The 17,144-nt window shown below is 39.8% G+C and overlaps 1 protein-coding gene and 1 pseudogene across 3 annotated transcripts in view; both read left to right on the top strand.

Moving 5' to 3' along the window:
- Positions 1-16,545, top strand: part of BCAP29 (B cell receptor associated protein 29) — a 43,442-nt gene extending 26,897 nt beyond the window's left edge. Inside the window, exons 8-9 of one of the 3 annotated variants that reach the window (XM_029233540.1) lie at positions 8,496-8,596; positions 12,835-16,545. In XM_029233540.1, coding sequence (XP_029089373.1) covers positions 8,496-8,596; positions 12,835-12,870 — 137 coding nt within the window. In that variant the 3' untranslated portion in view covers positions 12,871-16,545. The remainder of the gene's footprint in view (positions 1-8,495; positions 8,597-12,834) is intronic. The other 2 variants (XM_029233542.1, XM_029233541.1) reach the window with 2 other exon arrangements.
- LOC114902154 lies at positions 1,778-1,899 on the top strand (annotated as a pseudogene).
- Positions 16,546-17,144: the final 599 nt, after the last annotated feature.

Below are 17,144 nucleotides of genomic sequence, written 5' to 3'. Positions count from 1 at the left end.
TCATAAAAACTGTTTTTATGAACACTAACTTTAAATATTTTTAAGATATTTATAATCATATTGCCTCTCAACCCTCCTCTTAAATAACTTAAACCTCTTACACATAAGATTTATTCATGAAGGTTAAGGGACGTACACTTTGATATTCTTGAAATGTATTAAGTTCATGCTTCTTTTTTTTTTTTTTTTTTTAGTCTATGGCAATATCTAGATCACTTTTCGTGATCTGGCTTACCTCATTTTTATTTTTGAATTTAATTTTATTTATTTTTCTATACAGCAGGTCCTTATTAGTCATCAGTTTTATACACATCAGTGTATTAATGTCAATCCCAATCGCCCAATTCATCACACCACCATGCCCCCCCCGTGGCTTCCCCCCTTGGTGTCCATACGTTTGTTCTCTACATCTGTGTCTCAATTTCTGCCCTGCTAACTGGTTCATCTGTACCATTTTTCTAGGTTCCACATATATGTGTTAATATATGATATCTGTTTTTCTCTTTCTGACTTACTTCACTCTGTATGACAGTCTCTAGATCCATCCACGTCTCTACAAATGACCCAATTTCATTCCTTTTTATGGCTGAGTAATATTCCATTGTGTATATGTACGACATCTTCTTTATCCATTCATCTGTTGATGGGCATTTAGGTTGCTTCCATGACCTGGCTATCATAAATAGTGAGGTTCATGCTTCTTTACTAGAATATCTGCTTTTCTTTTATCTACTGCCTCACTCCCTACTCACTGACTTTTTTTAATATTACCACTTTAGTGGGGTTTTAACTACATAATATAATAATTTTAAAACATCAGAAGATTTTACACAAAAGAAAAATTTAAGTTTTTGTTTATTTAAAACAGTGGAACTTAAGGGGTCATATTTGATAGGTTCTTACTAAGATAGTACTTATAGCCTAATGAATTTTATTATATCTTGTCCTGTATACATGTGTTTTGTGTGAGGTTTTTTCCCACTGTACTTTTTTAAAATAAACTTTATGTTAGGACAGTTTATATTTATAGAAAAGTAGGCAATATAGTACAGAGAATTATCATATACCCCACACTTAGTGTCTCCTATTATTCATGTCTTACATTAATATGGTTCATTTATACAATTAATGAACCAATATGGATATATTATTATTGACAAAGTCCATAGTTTATTCAGATTTCCTTAGTTTTCACCTCACATCTTTTTTCTGTTCTAGGATCTCATTCAGGATACCACATTACATTTAGCTTTATGTCTCCTAAGGCTCCTCTAGGCTATAATAATTTCTCAGACTTTCCTTATTTTTGAAGAGCTTGACAGTTTTGAGAAGTATTGGTTATTTTACAGAATGTTTCTCTATCAGAAGCTGTCTGATATTTTTCACGGTCAGACTGGAGTTATGGGACTGGAGAGGAAAGTCACAGAGGGTAAAGTGCCATTTTCATCACGTTATTGCAGAAATACATACCAGCATGATTTATCACTGTTGATGTTGACCTTGACTGCCTGGCAGATATTAGTGTTTGTCAGGTTTCTCTATGCAAAGTTACTTTTTTCCCCCTCTTCCCATAGTGTAGTCTTTGGAAGGAAGTCACTATTTGTAGCCCAAGCTTAAGAAGTGGGGGGTTATGCCCTACCTCCTTGAGGTGAGAGTATCTACATAAATTTTTGGAACTCTTCTGCACAGATATGTCTATTTACCCCTAATTATTTATTTATTTAATCATAGGTATTCATTTTATACTGTAGATTATAATGTAATACTCTTTTAATCCATACTTGTGCTTCTCTTCATAATCAAATGAATCTTTTGCCTTTTCCTAAAGATTCATCTGGGGAGGGATAAAGCATGACTGTTGCTTCAGTTTTTTGAGGCCTTCTGGGAATAAACAAGGCTGTAAAAAAAAAAAGAAAGAAAAAAATACTCTTTTATTTATTTTGTTGCTCAAGTCATTTTTTTAGCATTAGCCATTGGGAGCTCCTTCAGTTGGCTCCTGTGTCTCTTTGACGTGTCCCCATCATTTTGGATTTTTTTTTTTTTTTTTGCTTTATCTTTTCTTGAGTACATCCTTCTGACTCTACAAGGTGCTCCAGGCTTATCTTGTATATATCCTGCCCCATAGAATCAGTGTTTTCCTTTTTTTTTTAAACTAAACTGGATTCTCTAATAGTATTCGTTTGCTTTTTGTTTTTAATTATGAATTAGCATGAGATATTTGTAACGTGATTATATTTATATCAAAATATCAAGAAAGGTCTGTTTGCTTTGTGACTTTCCAGCTAGCCTGAATTTTTTTCCATTAAAGATATAATTTGGTTTAGTTGCAACCAAGATTCCTATCAAGTGACTAATGTGGTACCTCATTGTTTACCTGACATTTATCATATTTTCAAAAAATGAACTGGCTCCACACAAGTGAATTTTTCAGATGCTTAAAGCTTAGACTTTTCATTTGTCTGTTCTTTCCTTCCTTCAGGGAACATATTTTAGACACCTGCCATGTGCTAGGCACAGTGCTGGGTACCCAGAACAGAGAGACAAGACACAGCTTTGTTTCTTGAGTAGTCCACAGTCCGGTTATAGTTATACCTCAGCATGATAAGTGCTATAATAAAATTAAGCTCAAGATGAAGTAGAAGCCAACAGAAAAGATCAAGGATAATTTCTTGACATTTCAAAGGATAAATATTAATTACCCAGATGAAATGGGAGCGAATGAGTCAGGCAGGGAGGTGAAAGGAGATGGGCAGGGATGTTTTAACAAAATGAGTACCATGTAACTGAAAGAGTATGCCTTTTTGAAGTACTACAAGGTGCTCACTGTGGCTGGAGCATAAAATAAGGTGGAGGTAGTGGTGAGAGTTGAAAAGTAAGCCTAGGATCCATCATAAAGGGCCTCATGTGCCATGTTTATATGTTAACATTTTGGTGGGGGGAGCACTGCTGGAGGGTTTTTAGGCGGAGGAGCAAGCAATCACTTTGACATTACTATGGACAATGAATTAGAGTAGCCAAGAAACAAGGTGAGGAATCCATTTCAATAATCTAAACTAGAGATGAGGACCGTGATAACAGATTGAGTGAAGTGGATGGATTGGAGAGATAAAAAGGAAGTAGAATCAACACACCTTATCAACATATGGATGTGAGGTTAAAAAAAGAGTGGGTGAGGGCTTCCCTGGTGGCGCAGTGGTTGAGAGTCCGCCTGCCGATGCAGGGGACGCGGGTTCGTGCCCCGGTCTGGGAAGATCCCACATGCCGCGGAGCGGCTGGGCCTGTGAGCCATGGCCGCTGAGCCTGCGCGTCCAGAGCCTGTGCTCTGCAACGGGAGACGCCACAGCAGTGAGAGGCCCGCGTACCACACACACAAAAAAAGAGTGGGTGATAATTGAAGTGATAAATAAAACAGACCTTACCTGCATGTACCTGACAATATAGGCTTGTACAAAAATAACCACAATATAATTAAAACCACATTTATGTCCCTTACTGAACAGAAGTTTGTGTGTCTACTTTCCAAATATTTTGGAAGCGTTACTGTAGCTTAACGGTCCAGTGATGGTCCCTGTAAAGGAACAGTACATGTGAGGATTAAGTACTGAAGAGCTCTGGTATGTCACACTCTCGAGTTCTCAAAAATAGAACCAAATGAACTGAAAAGAAATCAACACTAGATGTAGGGAAATTTTTCAAATTAAAATTTGAAAAATTTATTTCTCTGGCACAATCATTATAGCTAGTGTACAGCAGCCAGCTTGAGCTGCCACGCCAATGTGTCTAAAAATTTTCTCTTACATTTCCTGGCAGAGCTTAGCTGATACTGTCTGTTATCCCGCGTAGAAAATACAGTGATACAATACATTTACGCAGTGCATCAGTCTCACCAACTCCTCTTGGTGTGCAAATAGCTCCATAAATGTAAGTTTGGCACTTGGAAAACCACAAATATTTTTGGCCTGCTTACATGGCATTTTACACAAACATTTTGGCTCACTACATGTCACTGTAACGTTAATTGGGGTTATCCTTTATATTAATAAATGATTTTTGCCTCAAAAAGTTCGCAGTGAACATAAATGAATCTGGCCAGTATTCTCATGAAATATCTCAACATTTCTATAACGCTACTGGCAAATGATAGCAGCTCATTTTTGCAGATGAGAAAATTGAAATAGTGACTTAGATGTATCACCTCAAGCATCCTTGTCTGATGTCTTCCATATATATGCTGTTTCCAAAATAACATGGTTCAAAATAAAACAAGCATATTCAAATGTCAGATAACAAGTTTATATAATCCCTTAGTCATGAAGGCAGTTCCAGAAGGAGGTAGAAGACAACCAAAACAGAATATTGTAATTTTTATAAAATGAGAGGTAGAGAAAGGACTAGGAAACAGTCCAAAAGGCTCCTAGACAGTAACATCCTCTCCTAATTAGAGTGAAATCAGTAAAATAGTAATCATTAGGTTTACTAATATCCACTGAAATACAAAATAAAGTAAGAAACACAGTTCATGCCTTGGCTTGATAAGTGCAAGAAAAACAGGATTTGCCTGCAGTTGTTTTGTTATAGCTTCGTACCATTCATGATGAGAAGAAACTTCTGGATAGACTGTACAAGTGGTTTTCTAGCTGCTTCTACAGATTTGTAGTTCCACTTGACTCATTCTCCTAACAGATCATGAGAAAAATAGTACCTTTTAATAAGGAACTAATGAGTTGATATCTAAGAATTTCCTAATTAATTTTTTCATTTCAAAAATTTAAGTATAAATCGTTTTTAACATTAAGATGAACTGTTCAATACAACCTCCTGACCAACATTTTTAAAACCACTGTTACAGACTATTCAGACATTATTAAGTTGTAGAATCTTCTTCTCTTTCTTTCTTTTTTTTTTTTTTTTTTTTTTGTGGTACGCGGGCCTCTCACTGTTGTGGCCTCTCCCGTTGCAGAACACAGGCTCCGGACACGCAGTCTCAGCGGCCATGGCTCACGGGCCCAGCCGCTCCACGGCATGTGGGATATTCCCGGACCGGGACACGAGCCCGTGTCCCCTGCATCGGCAGGCAGACTCTCAACCACTGTGCCACCAGGGAAGCCCCCTTTCTTTCTTTCTTTTTTCTTTTCTTTTCTTTACTTTCTTTTCTTTCCTTCCTTCCTTTCCTTCCTTTCCTTTCTTTCCTTTCTTTCTTTCTTTCTTTCCTTTCTGCATTGGGTCTTTGTTGTTGCATGTGGGCTTCCTCTAGTTGTGGCGAGCGGGGTCTACGCTTCATTGCAGTGCGTGGACTTCTCACTGCAGTGGCTTCTCTTGTTGCAGAGTACCGGCTCTAAGCGCGCGGGCTTCAGTAGTTGTGGCATGCGAGCTCAGTTGTTGTGGCTCACGGGATCTAGAGCACAGGCTCAGTAGTTGTGGTGCACGAGCTTTGTTGCTCCATGGCATGCGGGATCTTCCCGGACCAGGGATGGAAACTGTGTGTGTCCCCTCCATTGGCAGGCGGATTCTTAACCACTGTGCCACCAGGGAAGTCCCTGCTTTTTATATACCAAAGTAAGTCCAGGCTCGTAAACATTTTTAGTAAGGAAGGAACTGAAGATAACACCATGTTTTGTATTTTCAAGTATCATCTAGGGGGCTTCCCTGGTGGCACAGTGGTTAAGAATCTGCCTGCCAATGCAAGGGACATGGGTTCGAGCCCTGGTCCAGGAAGATACCACATGCTGTGGAGCAACTAAGCCCCTGTGCAACAACTACTGAGCCTGAGCTCTAGAGCCCACGAGCCACAGCTACTGAGCCCGTGTGCCACAACTACTGAAGCCTGTGCGCCTAGAGCCCATGCTCCGCAACAAGAGAAGCCACCGCAATGAGAAGCCCGCACACCGCAATGAAGAGTAGCCCCTGCTCGCCGCAACTAGAGAGAGGCCACACACAGCAACAAAGACCCAACGCAGCCAAAAATAAATTTATTAATTAAAAAAAAAAGTATCATCTAGGAAAGGCCTTACACACAGATTGAAAAGTAATGTGTAAATCTTCATATTGTGGGTGTGGTCCCTATGAAATCTAACCAACTACCAAAAATCTCTCTTCCACGTCTAACCCATGCCCTTCTTTACTAAGTGACACATAAAATTTGTCAAATTCAACTTTTAATACCTAGTTTAGATTTATGGACCTATAGAAGTAATGTGGAGGAAGTTATAAAGCTGCGCTGTCTATTATGGCTAGCCATTAGCTACATATGGCTATTTAAATCAAAATTTAAGGGACTTCCCTGGTGGCGCAGTTGTTATGAATCCACCTGCCGATGCAGGGGACACGGGTTCCATCCCTGGTCTGGGAAGATTCCACATGCCACGGAGCAACTAAGCCCATGTGCCACAACTACTGCAGCCTGTGCGCCTAGCACCTGTGCTCTGCAACAAGAGAAGCCACCGCAGTGAGAAGCCCACGCACCACAGCAAAGAGTGGCCCCCGCTCGCCGCAACTAGAGAAAACCCACGCGCAGCAATGAAGACCCAACACAGCCAAAAATAATTCATTAAAAATGAATAAATATTTAAGTTTGATTTAATTTAAAACTCAGTTCTTCAGTTGCACTAGCCACATTTAAAGTGTTCAGTAGCCACATGAAGCTAGTGGCTGCCATATTGGACAGCACAGTTGTAGAACATTTATTGGACAATGCAGATGTAGAACAATGCAGAGTTTAATTTGACAAAATAGTCTAGAAAGTATTGATACAAAAGGCACTTCAGTTGATAGTGACTTACATACTTATATATAACATATGATGGCTTCTCAGGAGGGAAGGCAATCAAACTGTTTATAAACAGAACCTGTAATTTCATTTTGCCAAAAAAGTGACTTAAGTTTTATAAATCCCACTTTCTTTCCTAAAATCCTACCCTAAAAAATTTACAAATGCAGAACTTGTGAAGGCTACATGTGCAGAATTGTATGTAGAGCTAGTTCAGGATTCCCAGAATTTCTCCAGTCCATCTTACACTACTCTTCCCTTCTACACATTTGCTCATTAGCTTCTGCGCAATATGTTGACTTAAATGTTTATCTCATATATATATATATTTTTTTAACTTCTGCCTAATTTGCTGACTTAGATTGTACCCTTTTGGTAGACAAAGACTAATATGTAGCCATATTTGTGTATCATCTTGAGGTTAAAGTCTTTAAGTGCCACTTATACACCCCATATTTTTCAGCTTTGTATAAGAAAGTGATTGTTCTTAAGGAAATATTGTCACCCAGCCCTTAGTAAAAATGATAAAATATTTTTTCCACCCTCAGTTTTTTCAAAAGTAGACCCTTCTGATAAACTCTGTTCTGTAATGCCTGAGTCCAGCTTGAGCCTGGGAGGTGTTAGGATAAGCCTGGAACATCTTGTGCCAGAAACTGTTGGGGGCATAGTCGAAGGACATGGATGCCAGCCTAAAGTTCCCACTGGCCAAATCTGGGGGAAATTAAGTATAGTAATGAATTATAAGTCATTGAAAAAATAGGAATGTATTAGTTCATACTGATAATGGATGGATGGATGGAGAAGAAAGGAAGGCTCTTCTTTATAGTACAATGCTGACTGATAAATTTGGATGGAATGATGAAGTTGGAAAATCACCATTCTGCAACCATCACAACAAAGATTGGTTTAGGCAAGAATGATCAGTAGATGCTAAATATAGGGGGGATGTTTTGACAAGGAACAGGATGTTTACATAGTCTTAATTGTCTTCTCACTGCTTCTTAGTTACAAGGAGGAAAATGACTATAATATGGAAAAACCAGTGAGAGGCAGATGGGCCTCTGGATATGATACCCTGAGATACATTCAGCATCATTTATGTCATATTTGTATGTAAGTGGGAGGCATAACCTGAATTTAATCATGAGAAGACATCAGACAAAATCAAAGTGGAAATCATTCTATTAAAAAACCAAGTGTCCTGCATTCTTAAAAATGTCAGTGTCTTGAAAGATAGGGGAGAAGAAGGCAGGGGGAAGGCTGAGGAACTATTCCAGATTAATGGAAACTAAAGAGACATGACAACTTACTGTTAATCTTTGATATAGGACTGGATCTCTGGACTAGAACTGAAAAAATGATAAAAAGGACATAATTAGGACAGTTGCCAAGACTGGAATATGGATGGTAGATTAGATAAAGGGTATTGTATTGATGTTAAATTTCCTAAATTTGCTAAATATATGATGAATATCTTTGTTCTTAGGAAGTACACAATGACGTACTTAAGGGTAGAGGAGGGTGATGTCTGTAACTTAGTCTCAGATGGTTCAAGAAAATGATTTTGCATGTGTGGAGATAGAGAATACAATTACAAATGTATCATATCGTCAACAGTTGGTGAATTTGAGTAAAGGCTACAAAGAAGTTCTCCAAGTGTTGCAAGTTTTCCATAAATTTGAAATTATTTCAAAATAAAAATTTTACAACTCTATTCGATGTTCTCTAGCCCTTTCTAAGGCACAAAATGACATGACGGTGATGAAGATGCAATCAGAGAGACTTTCGAAAGAATATGACCGGCTCCTGAAAGAACACTCAGAACTTCAGGTGGGTGACATCCATTTTACGAGCCTCAGCTTTTTGAAATAGTAATTAATTACCTAAGTCAATTATTTGGGTTATTTGCCCTTCGCAAGCCAAGAGGATGTATTGATAGTTAATCCTGACTTTGCAAAGTGATTAAATAAGCCAGTTTTTACTTGAAGATTGGGATATTGCATGAAAATAATCATAACAGAGAGAATTACTGACATGCTAACTTACAGCATTCTAGCTGGGGTAAAGTTTTAAGCCAAAGAATTGAGCCATAAAAACAGCAGCATTGGAAACCAGACTGGTTCTGGAAAAATTTAGTTTTGCCATTTAGAATGTTTGCCATATGCATGCCAAAATAAAGCCAAAAATTGAAGACCCACATTACACTACTCCTTCTATCCCCCTGTTTGAAATATCTTAGGACAAAGCCTGAGGCATTCAAATATATGTTTTACCTCCAGAGTTGAGTTGAAAGATGGAAATGGAGAAAACCTTTTTATCATTGAAGTCACAAAGTCAGGGGCCATGGTTTTCTTTCTGTTCCCCTTCAGTACAGCAAGAGTCAGTTCCCTACCTTCACCCATGTTGGGTTTGTCTTCCCTTCCTTCTTGGGCTGCCAGCCCCTAGCCTGATTTGATTTCCCAGCCCACTTTGACCACGTGTGGGGAGAATTCAGGGAAGAGACCATTCCAGAGGCAACCCTGGCCCTCGCAATTCCTCCCAAGATGGAGGGTCTCTGCTCTTCTGCTTTCAGATTGGGTTTATCCTTAGAAATTGGCAGCATTTGTGGCCTTCAGTGAGGGCTTTTTAGCAATTACAGCTCTACAGTTATTTCACTGTATTAGAAGCCTTAGTACCAGGACTCATTTCCCTGCATGTCAGTGGTCATTGTATCTTCAGGATCCAGCACTGTGCCTGGCACAAGACAAACAAGCACGATATTCATAGGCTTGGAGTCAGACAGGCCTGGAATAACTATAACTTTCTTACTAGCTTTGTGATCCCAAGTAGGTCATGTCACCCCTCTGGGGCTCACTTTTCTTCATCTGTAAAATCAGAATAGTAATAACACCTGGCTCACTGGCTTGTTGGGAGGATTAAATAAAATGTGTAGGGTGCTTAGCATTGTGCCTGGCTGATAGTAAACACCCAAGTAATGATAGCTGTTATCATAATTATCACTATTACCACTATGCCTCTGTAGAAATTTTACTGAAAGAATGACTTATTCTCATCCAGCCACTTTGGCCTTGACTAGAGCCAGTCAAGAGATAATCTGATGCACATCTGTAATCTGGTATTCCCAGCTGAGTTGCATGTCTGATTTAACTGACCTACTTTGACAGTAGGGCGACCAGAGAAGGATAGATACCCTGTGGGCTCCAGACCCAGGACACCAAGAGCTCAGATCTCATGCTCTGGAGTAGATAGTTAGATTTTCAGCAGGACCACCCTTTCTCCATCTCTACAACAGAGGTCCTGAAATTGCTGACTTCACCATGGCATGATGAGAATTATTCCGTTGCATACTTAAAGATCCACCATGGAAAGTGAAGAAGCGTTTTAGAAGCCTCTCGCCTAGAAATAGAACTATTTTTCCCTCCCATTTGTGAGATCAGGGTGTAGTGAACAAGGATGGGTATCTACACCAGTGGTCTCTGCCCAGGGTATCAGAAACGTTTAGATCCCTGGATGGAGAAAGAAGCAGAGAATGTCCCATTGTGGTAACAGCCAATGATTCTGTTAATCCCTCAAGAATGTATGTGATAGTAAGATACCTTCAACCCATTTTCTTTCCCCAAAAAAAGCTTCAGTTTGAAGCTTATGCATTCCTGATAAAAGATGTTCAAAAGTTTTTATGAGTAATCTCTTCCCAAGAAAGTAGTTTTTATACCTGTCTTTGAAAAAATGTCCTCATCCCAGATATGCCAGGTGCCAGGCTGAGAGTTGGGCCTTGGTGCATTTAAGCCTTGTATCCAGGTTTTTGAAATACTTATGGATGACATTTACTGAGGGTGTGCTCAGGACCAAGCACTTAGCTGATGGCTTCATATATGTTATCTGCGTTCTCTCCTTGATAGCCCATCAAATTATTGATAAAATACATATTTTAATACCCTATTTTGTGAATGAGGGAAAGGAGACCCAAAGATGTTAAATAATGTACCCAAAGTCACTGAACTGAAAAGTGATAGCATTCAAAGTTGGATTTAAAGTCAGGAAATCTTTCTTCAGAACTTCCATCATTAACCATTATGTTCCTTCACCTGTGCTGGTCATTGGACTGTGGGTTCTGGGGTCCGCTGTCTGGATTCTGGGCAGATTCAGCCAAAGGGAGGCACTGGTAGAAGACTGAAGGCAGGAGGAGGGGGAAAGCCAAGAAAGTCTCCTGTTCTGTCCACTTCGGGTGGCATCTGCCACAGCAGCCTCATCTCTTTCCATGGTCCCAGTTCCCACTGGGCGTCTTCCACCTGGTGGGACCTCGTTCCTGGGATCTGTTAACACTGTCTCCTCCATTGCCCTCCAGCCCAAAGAATGGTTTTCTGCCGTTGCTAATACCTGAGGTGTCTTTTACCACCCTGTGTGGTGTGTCTACTCTCACCACCTATAAAACCAATTCCCTGTGATAAATATCTGATGAAAAAAACTCTCAGCTCCATGGTTGACCAGTTCTGTAAACCTCGGGTGAATCATTTGACGTTCATGCAACTTGGCTTCTTCGGTACTTAGATAAGGATTATAATATTTCATGAGCATTAAATCAGATCCTGGGCAAGAAAGCACTTTAAATATATTTAAACAAGAAAAACTCTCTACAACTGTACGGTGCTATGAGTTATTTCTCGATTGGATACTTCTTTTTCCCATCCACCTACTTAACCCTCCATTGTCCAGTAGGAGAACCTGAATAAGATTCTGAAATATAGGTGTCATTAAATGAGAACCATTTTCTTAAAAGTGACTCTTACACTTTGATACTCACCTTCTGAACCCAGCTGAGAAGCAAAAGATTGCTGTAGACCATCTACAGTAAAAAGCTGTACCAAACTGTTCTTCATGATTTTACTTCAATTGTCAGACCAACCTCAATAATTGAATTACATCATAAAGTTCATTGGGAAACTTAACTTTTCAATTTTATATACTTGATTTACTTTAAATAAAATAATCATAAAATAAAGGACTGTTAAAACATTAAGGAAACAGGTGGAAGAGAGGAAAGCTTGTTTCTTTACTGTAAACAAATCCCACTTTACATCTTTTAAATTTGTTTGGATTTCCCCATCTGATCCCCTTCCTGTTATAGGCACTAAATAAATATTAGAAAATAATTCCTTTGAAATATGTAGTCTTTGCCTTTCCTTGTTTGCCCTGGCTCTCTTCTAGAAAAGAAAACCCAGAATGTACTCAGGATAATTGGCAGCTAGCCATTTTAAAATTTTATTTTGGAAAATCACCCTTCACTTAAGGGACTTATCCAGAATAGCAGATCCATTAAAGCTGTGCTTTTTATCTGAAGTGGTAAGATACATGTAAACACATAAAAGCGGTACCTTGTTACTCATATACCTCCTCTAATGCTGTCTTCTGACTCGATTGCTTAAAGTTGATGTTACTGAAGTTGCTCTGAAAGCAGAAATGCTCAGCTGCAACGAGAGCTTGGTAGCTTCCCGGGTGCAACAATAACCCCGGAACTCCATTGTTTGTGATATTTTTTCTCAGTGTAGATGTCTGCCTTCTTCGTGCAAATGATCTCTCTGGTTAACTTCTATCCCATTTTCCTCCAGTTTTAAATCATGTATTATAGTCGTCTTGAGATCAGCAAAGAGTATAATTGGAGAAGCCAGTTCTATTGGCAAATATCTGAAGAACAAAAAAAAGACCACCCCATATGGGTTTTTTGGTTCTCTTCTTTCTTTGCTAAAAATCTTCATTAAGTTTGCAAGAGGGAAATTTTAGAAATTTTGTTTTCCTTGTATAAGCTGTGAAATGAAAGTAAAATAGATTACAGCAGAGGAAAAGGTGAACTTATCAAGAGTGTTATTTTTTATCCCTCTAAGCACTTGTTCAAGTAAAACTACTCATTTTGTAGTTTTTTAAAATTTGAGACTTTCTCAATCTATGTTTTAATTTGATATTCTCATAATAACTATACACAGAAAAGGATGTTTTTTAAAAGTCCTTGTCATATTTATGAATGTGTTTCTCACTCTTGCTATAACTACCTGTCACATTTTTTTTTCTTGCAGGATCGTGCAGGGAAAGGCAATAAGAAAGGCCTGTGAACTTTATGAAAGAAGACTGTGATACACCATGTCAAGAGGATAAATTTGTTATCATGTTAGCCTCTAGAAAACTTAAAGTTCAGTTCAGAAAAACAAACTGTCTATGACCAGCCAATATTTTTTTAATGCCACACACATAGGCTATTGTCATAATGGCATTATCACAATATTTGATGATGTTTCAGATATATTGTAAAGTCTGTATTCTAGCTCTCAAGTGAAATATAAGCATGTTAAACACCTTATCTAGATACAGTAACACTGGTGTATGGTGGCTGTTTACCAATAAAAGGAGAAATTCATTAGCCACTTACTTCCAAACTTAGATTTTTAAGTTGCATGAAACCATTAAATAACCTTAAAAGCTTTGATGAATTTCCAATAATAATACTACTCTTACTTAATCAGATGATGGTGTATTTGAAAATAGTATTCAGTATCAGCAAGTTTGTTCATAGGGAGATTAACTAAGGATAAATGATTAGAAGTAGCTACTATATTTATAGGTAAGAGTCATAAAGAGCAAAAAATAAAAACAGTGACCTTAAGTTTTATTTTTTTAAGCCTGATGGTACTGCAGTTGACTGTCATAAAACAACTATATTGATAATTATATTTTCGTTACTGTGCTTCTGCACCTGTTGGGGATTATTTTTGTTGACATTTGTGCTACTAACACATAATTAGTAAAGATTCTGCTTTTTTAAAGTTCATCTGGGAATGGAGTTTACATCTATTTGCATAACTGCCACAGCACTGATCTGAAATTATTTTACAACAACGTGGAATTCTTGACTTGGAAATGTATAATGTATCCAAAAAGCAGTGTTTCCCATTGCTGTGAGAGTTGCTAATTATACAAATATTACCTCAAATATACACACAGTGGCGTCACAGTTTTGCCAAGATGTTTCTGTATTCTGAAAGCTAAATATTAAATAACTGTTTTTCCATTCAAATATTCCATTTAGTTTCCTTTAGGAGAGGATGATTGTATATTAATGCGATTTAGGTTGTTCCAGTGTTTAGACTTGAAAAACCATCTTCCTTGTCTCTAAATATAAAAGAAAATGGAAAATAACTACTGGAGTTTTTACTTTTCTGGTATTTGTTTTATCCTTTGTTATTTATTATCATTTTAGCACCAACTTCATGCATATTTAATTTTTTTCACTGTAAAGTGGGTGAAGTGAGCAAGTACGTATTTTATTTCAGATAAAAGGAGTTACTGCTAGAAAACAGACATGTAGGAGACATTTAGCAGAGTAAGAAATGGGAGTTAGACCATATGGGCTGACAGCACCGTAAATAACAAGGCAAGGGAGCGCTGACAGAGGAGCGAACTGAACAAGTAGCAACTTAGAAATATCGAAGTGCGATCTACCTGGTTAAGGATATAGATACTGTTCGTGATCCTGGCCTGGTGAACAGAAATCAAGTCTAATGACAGAGTAACATACAGAAAGTAGAAAATACACAGCTTTAGAACTGGTAGAACCAAATTATAATCCTAGCTTCAGCACTAATTTAGCCATGGGATTTTGTACAAATTATTCAAACTTGCTAGATTTACATTTCCTCACCTCCGAAATGGGAGTCATAATATTTAGGTCAGGGTTATTATATAAACTAAGATAACACAGTGATTCGCAAAGTTATGCAGACTGTACAGCAAGGGGAAAGCCCAGGTGCTCTTTGAAGAGCATAACGATTTGAAAGATTCCCAGAAGACACTTTAAAGTATACATTTAAGTATTCTTAGTCCTCAACCCTCTCAGTTGTCCAGGTCTGCAAACTGAGGCCTGAAAAGTGTATGCAGTTTTCCCAAGTTAACATGGATAGTTAGATGCAGGGCTAGGATTTGAGTCTAGAATTTAGGTGTCCTAGTTCCCCAGATATTACTCTAGTTTTTATACACAAATTAGCTATAATTTGCTAAAAAAATACTGCCATGTACTAGCCAAGGTCTGGACTATGGAGTCTGGCTCCCATGTCGTGTATTTTACACTACACTGAAGGCCTCTCGAGCTCTGCTTCTTAGTTCTTATGACTCTCCTTGCCAGTGAGGGTGTTTAGCAAATCCTATTATAAATAAACACGTATTCCATGGATTTAGTTAGACTGCATATTAAGTTATGTTCCTCCTGTCAGTAATGACTTTTTTTTTTTTTAATTATTTTTGGCTGCATTGGGTCTTTGTTGCTGTGCACAGGCTTTCTCTAGTTGCGGCGAGGAGGGGCTACTCTTCGTTGCAGTGCGCAGGCTTCTCATTGCGGTGGATTCTCCTGTTGGCGGAGCACGGCCTCCAGGTGTGCGGGCTTCAGTAGTTGTGGCAGGCAGGCTTCAGTAGTTGTGGCAGGCGGGCTCAGTAGTTGTGGCTCGCGTGCTCTAGAGCGCAGGCTCAGTAGTTGCGGTGCATGGGCTTAGTTGCTCCGCGACATGTGGGATCTTCCCAGACCAGGGCTTGAACCCATGTCCCCTGCATTGGCAGGTGGATTCTCAACCACTGCGCCACCAGGGAAGTCCCAGTGATGACTTCTTTATATCTTAGGCTGTATTATAGGTTCAAACACAGAAGTGTTATTCTTGCCCTTTGCTATAAGTTGCTTAAGAGTTTTGTCAGACTCTGTCCTACTTGCAAATGTACCTTGAAGTTCCAGACTCCAGGAAGTTGCACTTAAGAAGTTCTAGCCGAGCATCTAGAATTTGGCGTTAGTCATCCTCATTTCTTGCTGGGCTCTGTCTTGGGCCCCAGTACTGGTAAGTAGATTACCTGGAACCCCAGTCTAGAGCCTGGAATTTAACTGCTTTCTATGGTGCTGTCCTGATGCCACCAACCTGCCTGGATCTCTAAAGACCCATGCTGTGGTCCCGGAGCTGTTCTGCTTGCCTGCTGAGACCTCACAGCCTCCTTGGACCTCAGAGCCACAGCCACTTGGCTGCACCTGCTCCTGTCCTCCTGCCCCGCCTCTGGGGCTTGGTCTGGTTCTGCCTTCCCATCCCGTTGTCCGTCGCCTTCTCACCATCCCTCCCATCTACATCCCACCACAGCGGAACAGCCATGCCCGGGCCAACTGACAGGTGACACACCTTACGTTTGAGGGCCCACAATGCAGTGCGTAAATACAGCGGTCCTTTTATGCCTTGACTAATATCTAGAATGAGTTATTTGAAGGCCATGAAGCCCTTTTGAATTTTTTTTTATTCTTCAGCCTTCCTTTCCTAGAATTCTTGAAACACCACTAATGAAAATACCATTTTCTTTTTTTAGCATTTCTTTCTCTAAATTTACCAAGTGGCATTTATTTCACAGTATTGCTTTCCACCTTGATCTCTAAACATATGACTTTATTTGTCTTTCCTTGTATAGCCAAAAGTGATTTCCAACACTACAAAACTGAAAACAGCCGCCCAGAAGCTGTCCATGTCCTGATGCCTGGAATCTGAATATTCTCCTCTGGCAAAAAAGTGAATATTACCTGATATGGCGAACCACGTGATGAAGTTAAGGCTCTTGAGATGGGGAGATTATCCTGAATGATCTGAGTGGGCCCTAAATGCCATCACAGGTCTCTTTAAAAGAGGCAGGGCTTCCCTGGTGGCGCAGTGGTTGGGAGTCCGCCTGCTGATGCAGGGGACACGGGTTCGTGCCCCGGTCCGGGAAGATCCCACATGCCGCGGAGCGGCTGGGCCCGTGAGCCATGGCCGCTGGGCCTGTACGTCCGGAGCCTGTGCTCTGCAACGGGAGAGGCCACAACAGTGAGAGGCCCGCGTACCGCAAAAAAAAAAAAAAAGAAAGAAAGAAAGAGGCGATGGGAGATAATACCACCCGGAAGAGGGGAAGGCTCTGTGACCACAGATGCAGAAAGCAGAGCGCTGCAGCCACCAGAGCTGGAAGCGGCAAGGGACGGGTTCTCCCTGGAGCCCCTCACAGGAACCGGACCCTGCACACCCCAGCCAAACTGATTTTGGGCTTCTGGCCTTCAGAACTGTGAGACAGTAAACTTGTTCCAAGCCACCAAGTGCGTGGTAATTTGTTACGGCAGCCATAGGAAACTAACGCAGGAACATGCAGGACAAATCTGTAATGGGCTGGAGTGAATTTCACAGCAGGTAGAAAACAGACACTCTTTGACACCAGCTGGGCTTCCCCAAAGATAGCCTTAGCCGTCTCCCCTCTTAGTTCTCTTCCTCTTTCAATTTTGTTTCTCTCCACCCCCACTGCCACTGCCAAACCAAGCCATCATCCCTTCTCACCTGGACTACTGTCACCA

The sequence above is a fragment of the Monodon monoceros genome, unplaced genomic scaffold (assembly GCF_005190385.1).
Source record: "Monodon monoceros isolate NGI ecotype Baffin Bay Population unplaced genomic scaffold, NGI_Narwhal_1 Super_Scaffold_2, whole genome shotgun sequence".
Lineage (NCBI taxonomy): Eukaryota > Metazoa > Chordata > Mammalia > Artiodactyla > Monodontidae > Monodon > Monodon monoceros.
Note: the sequence above shows the minus strand (reverse complement) of the source record. Positions and strands in the feature narration are given on the sequence as shown.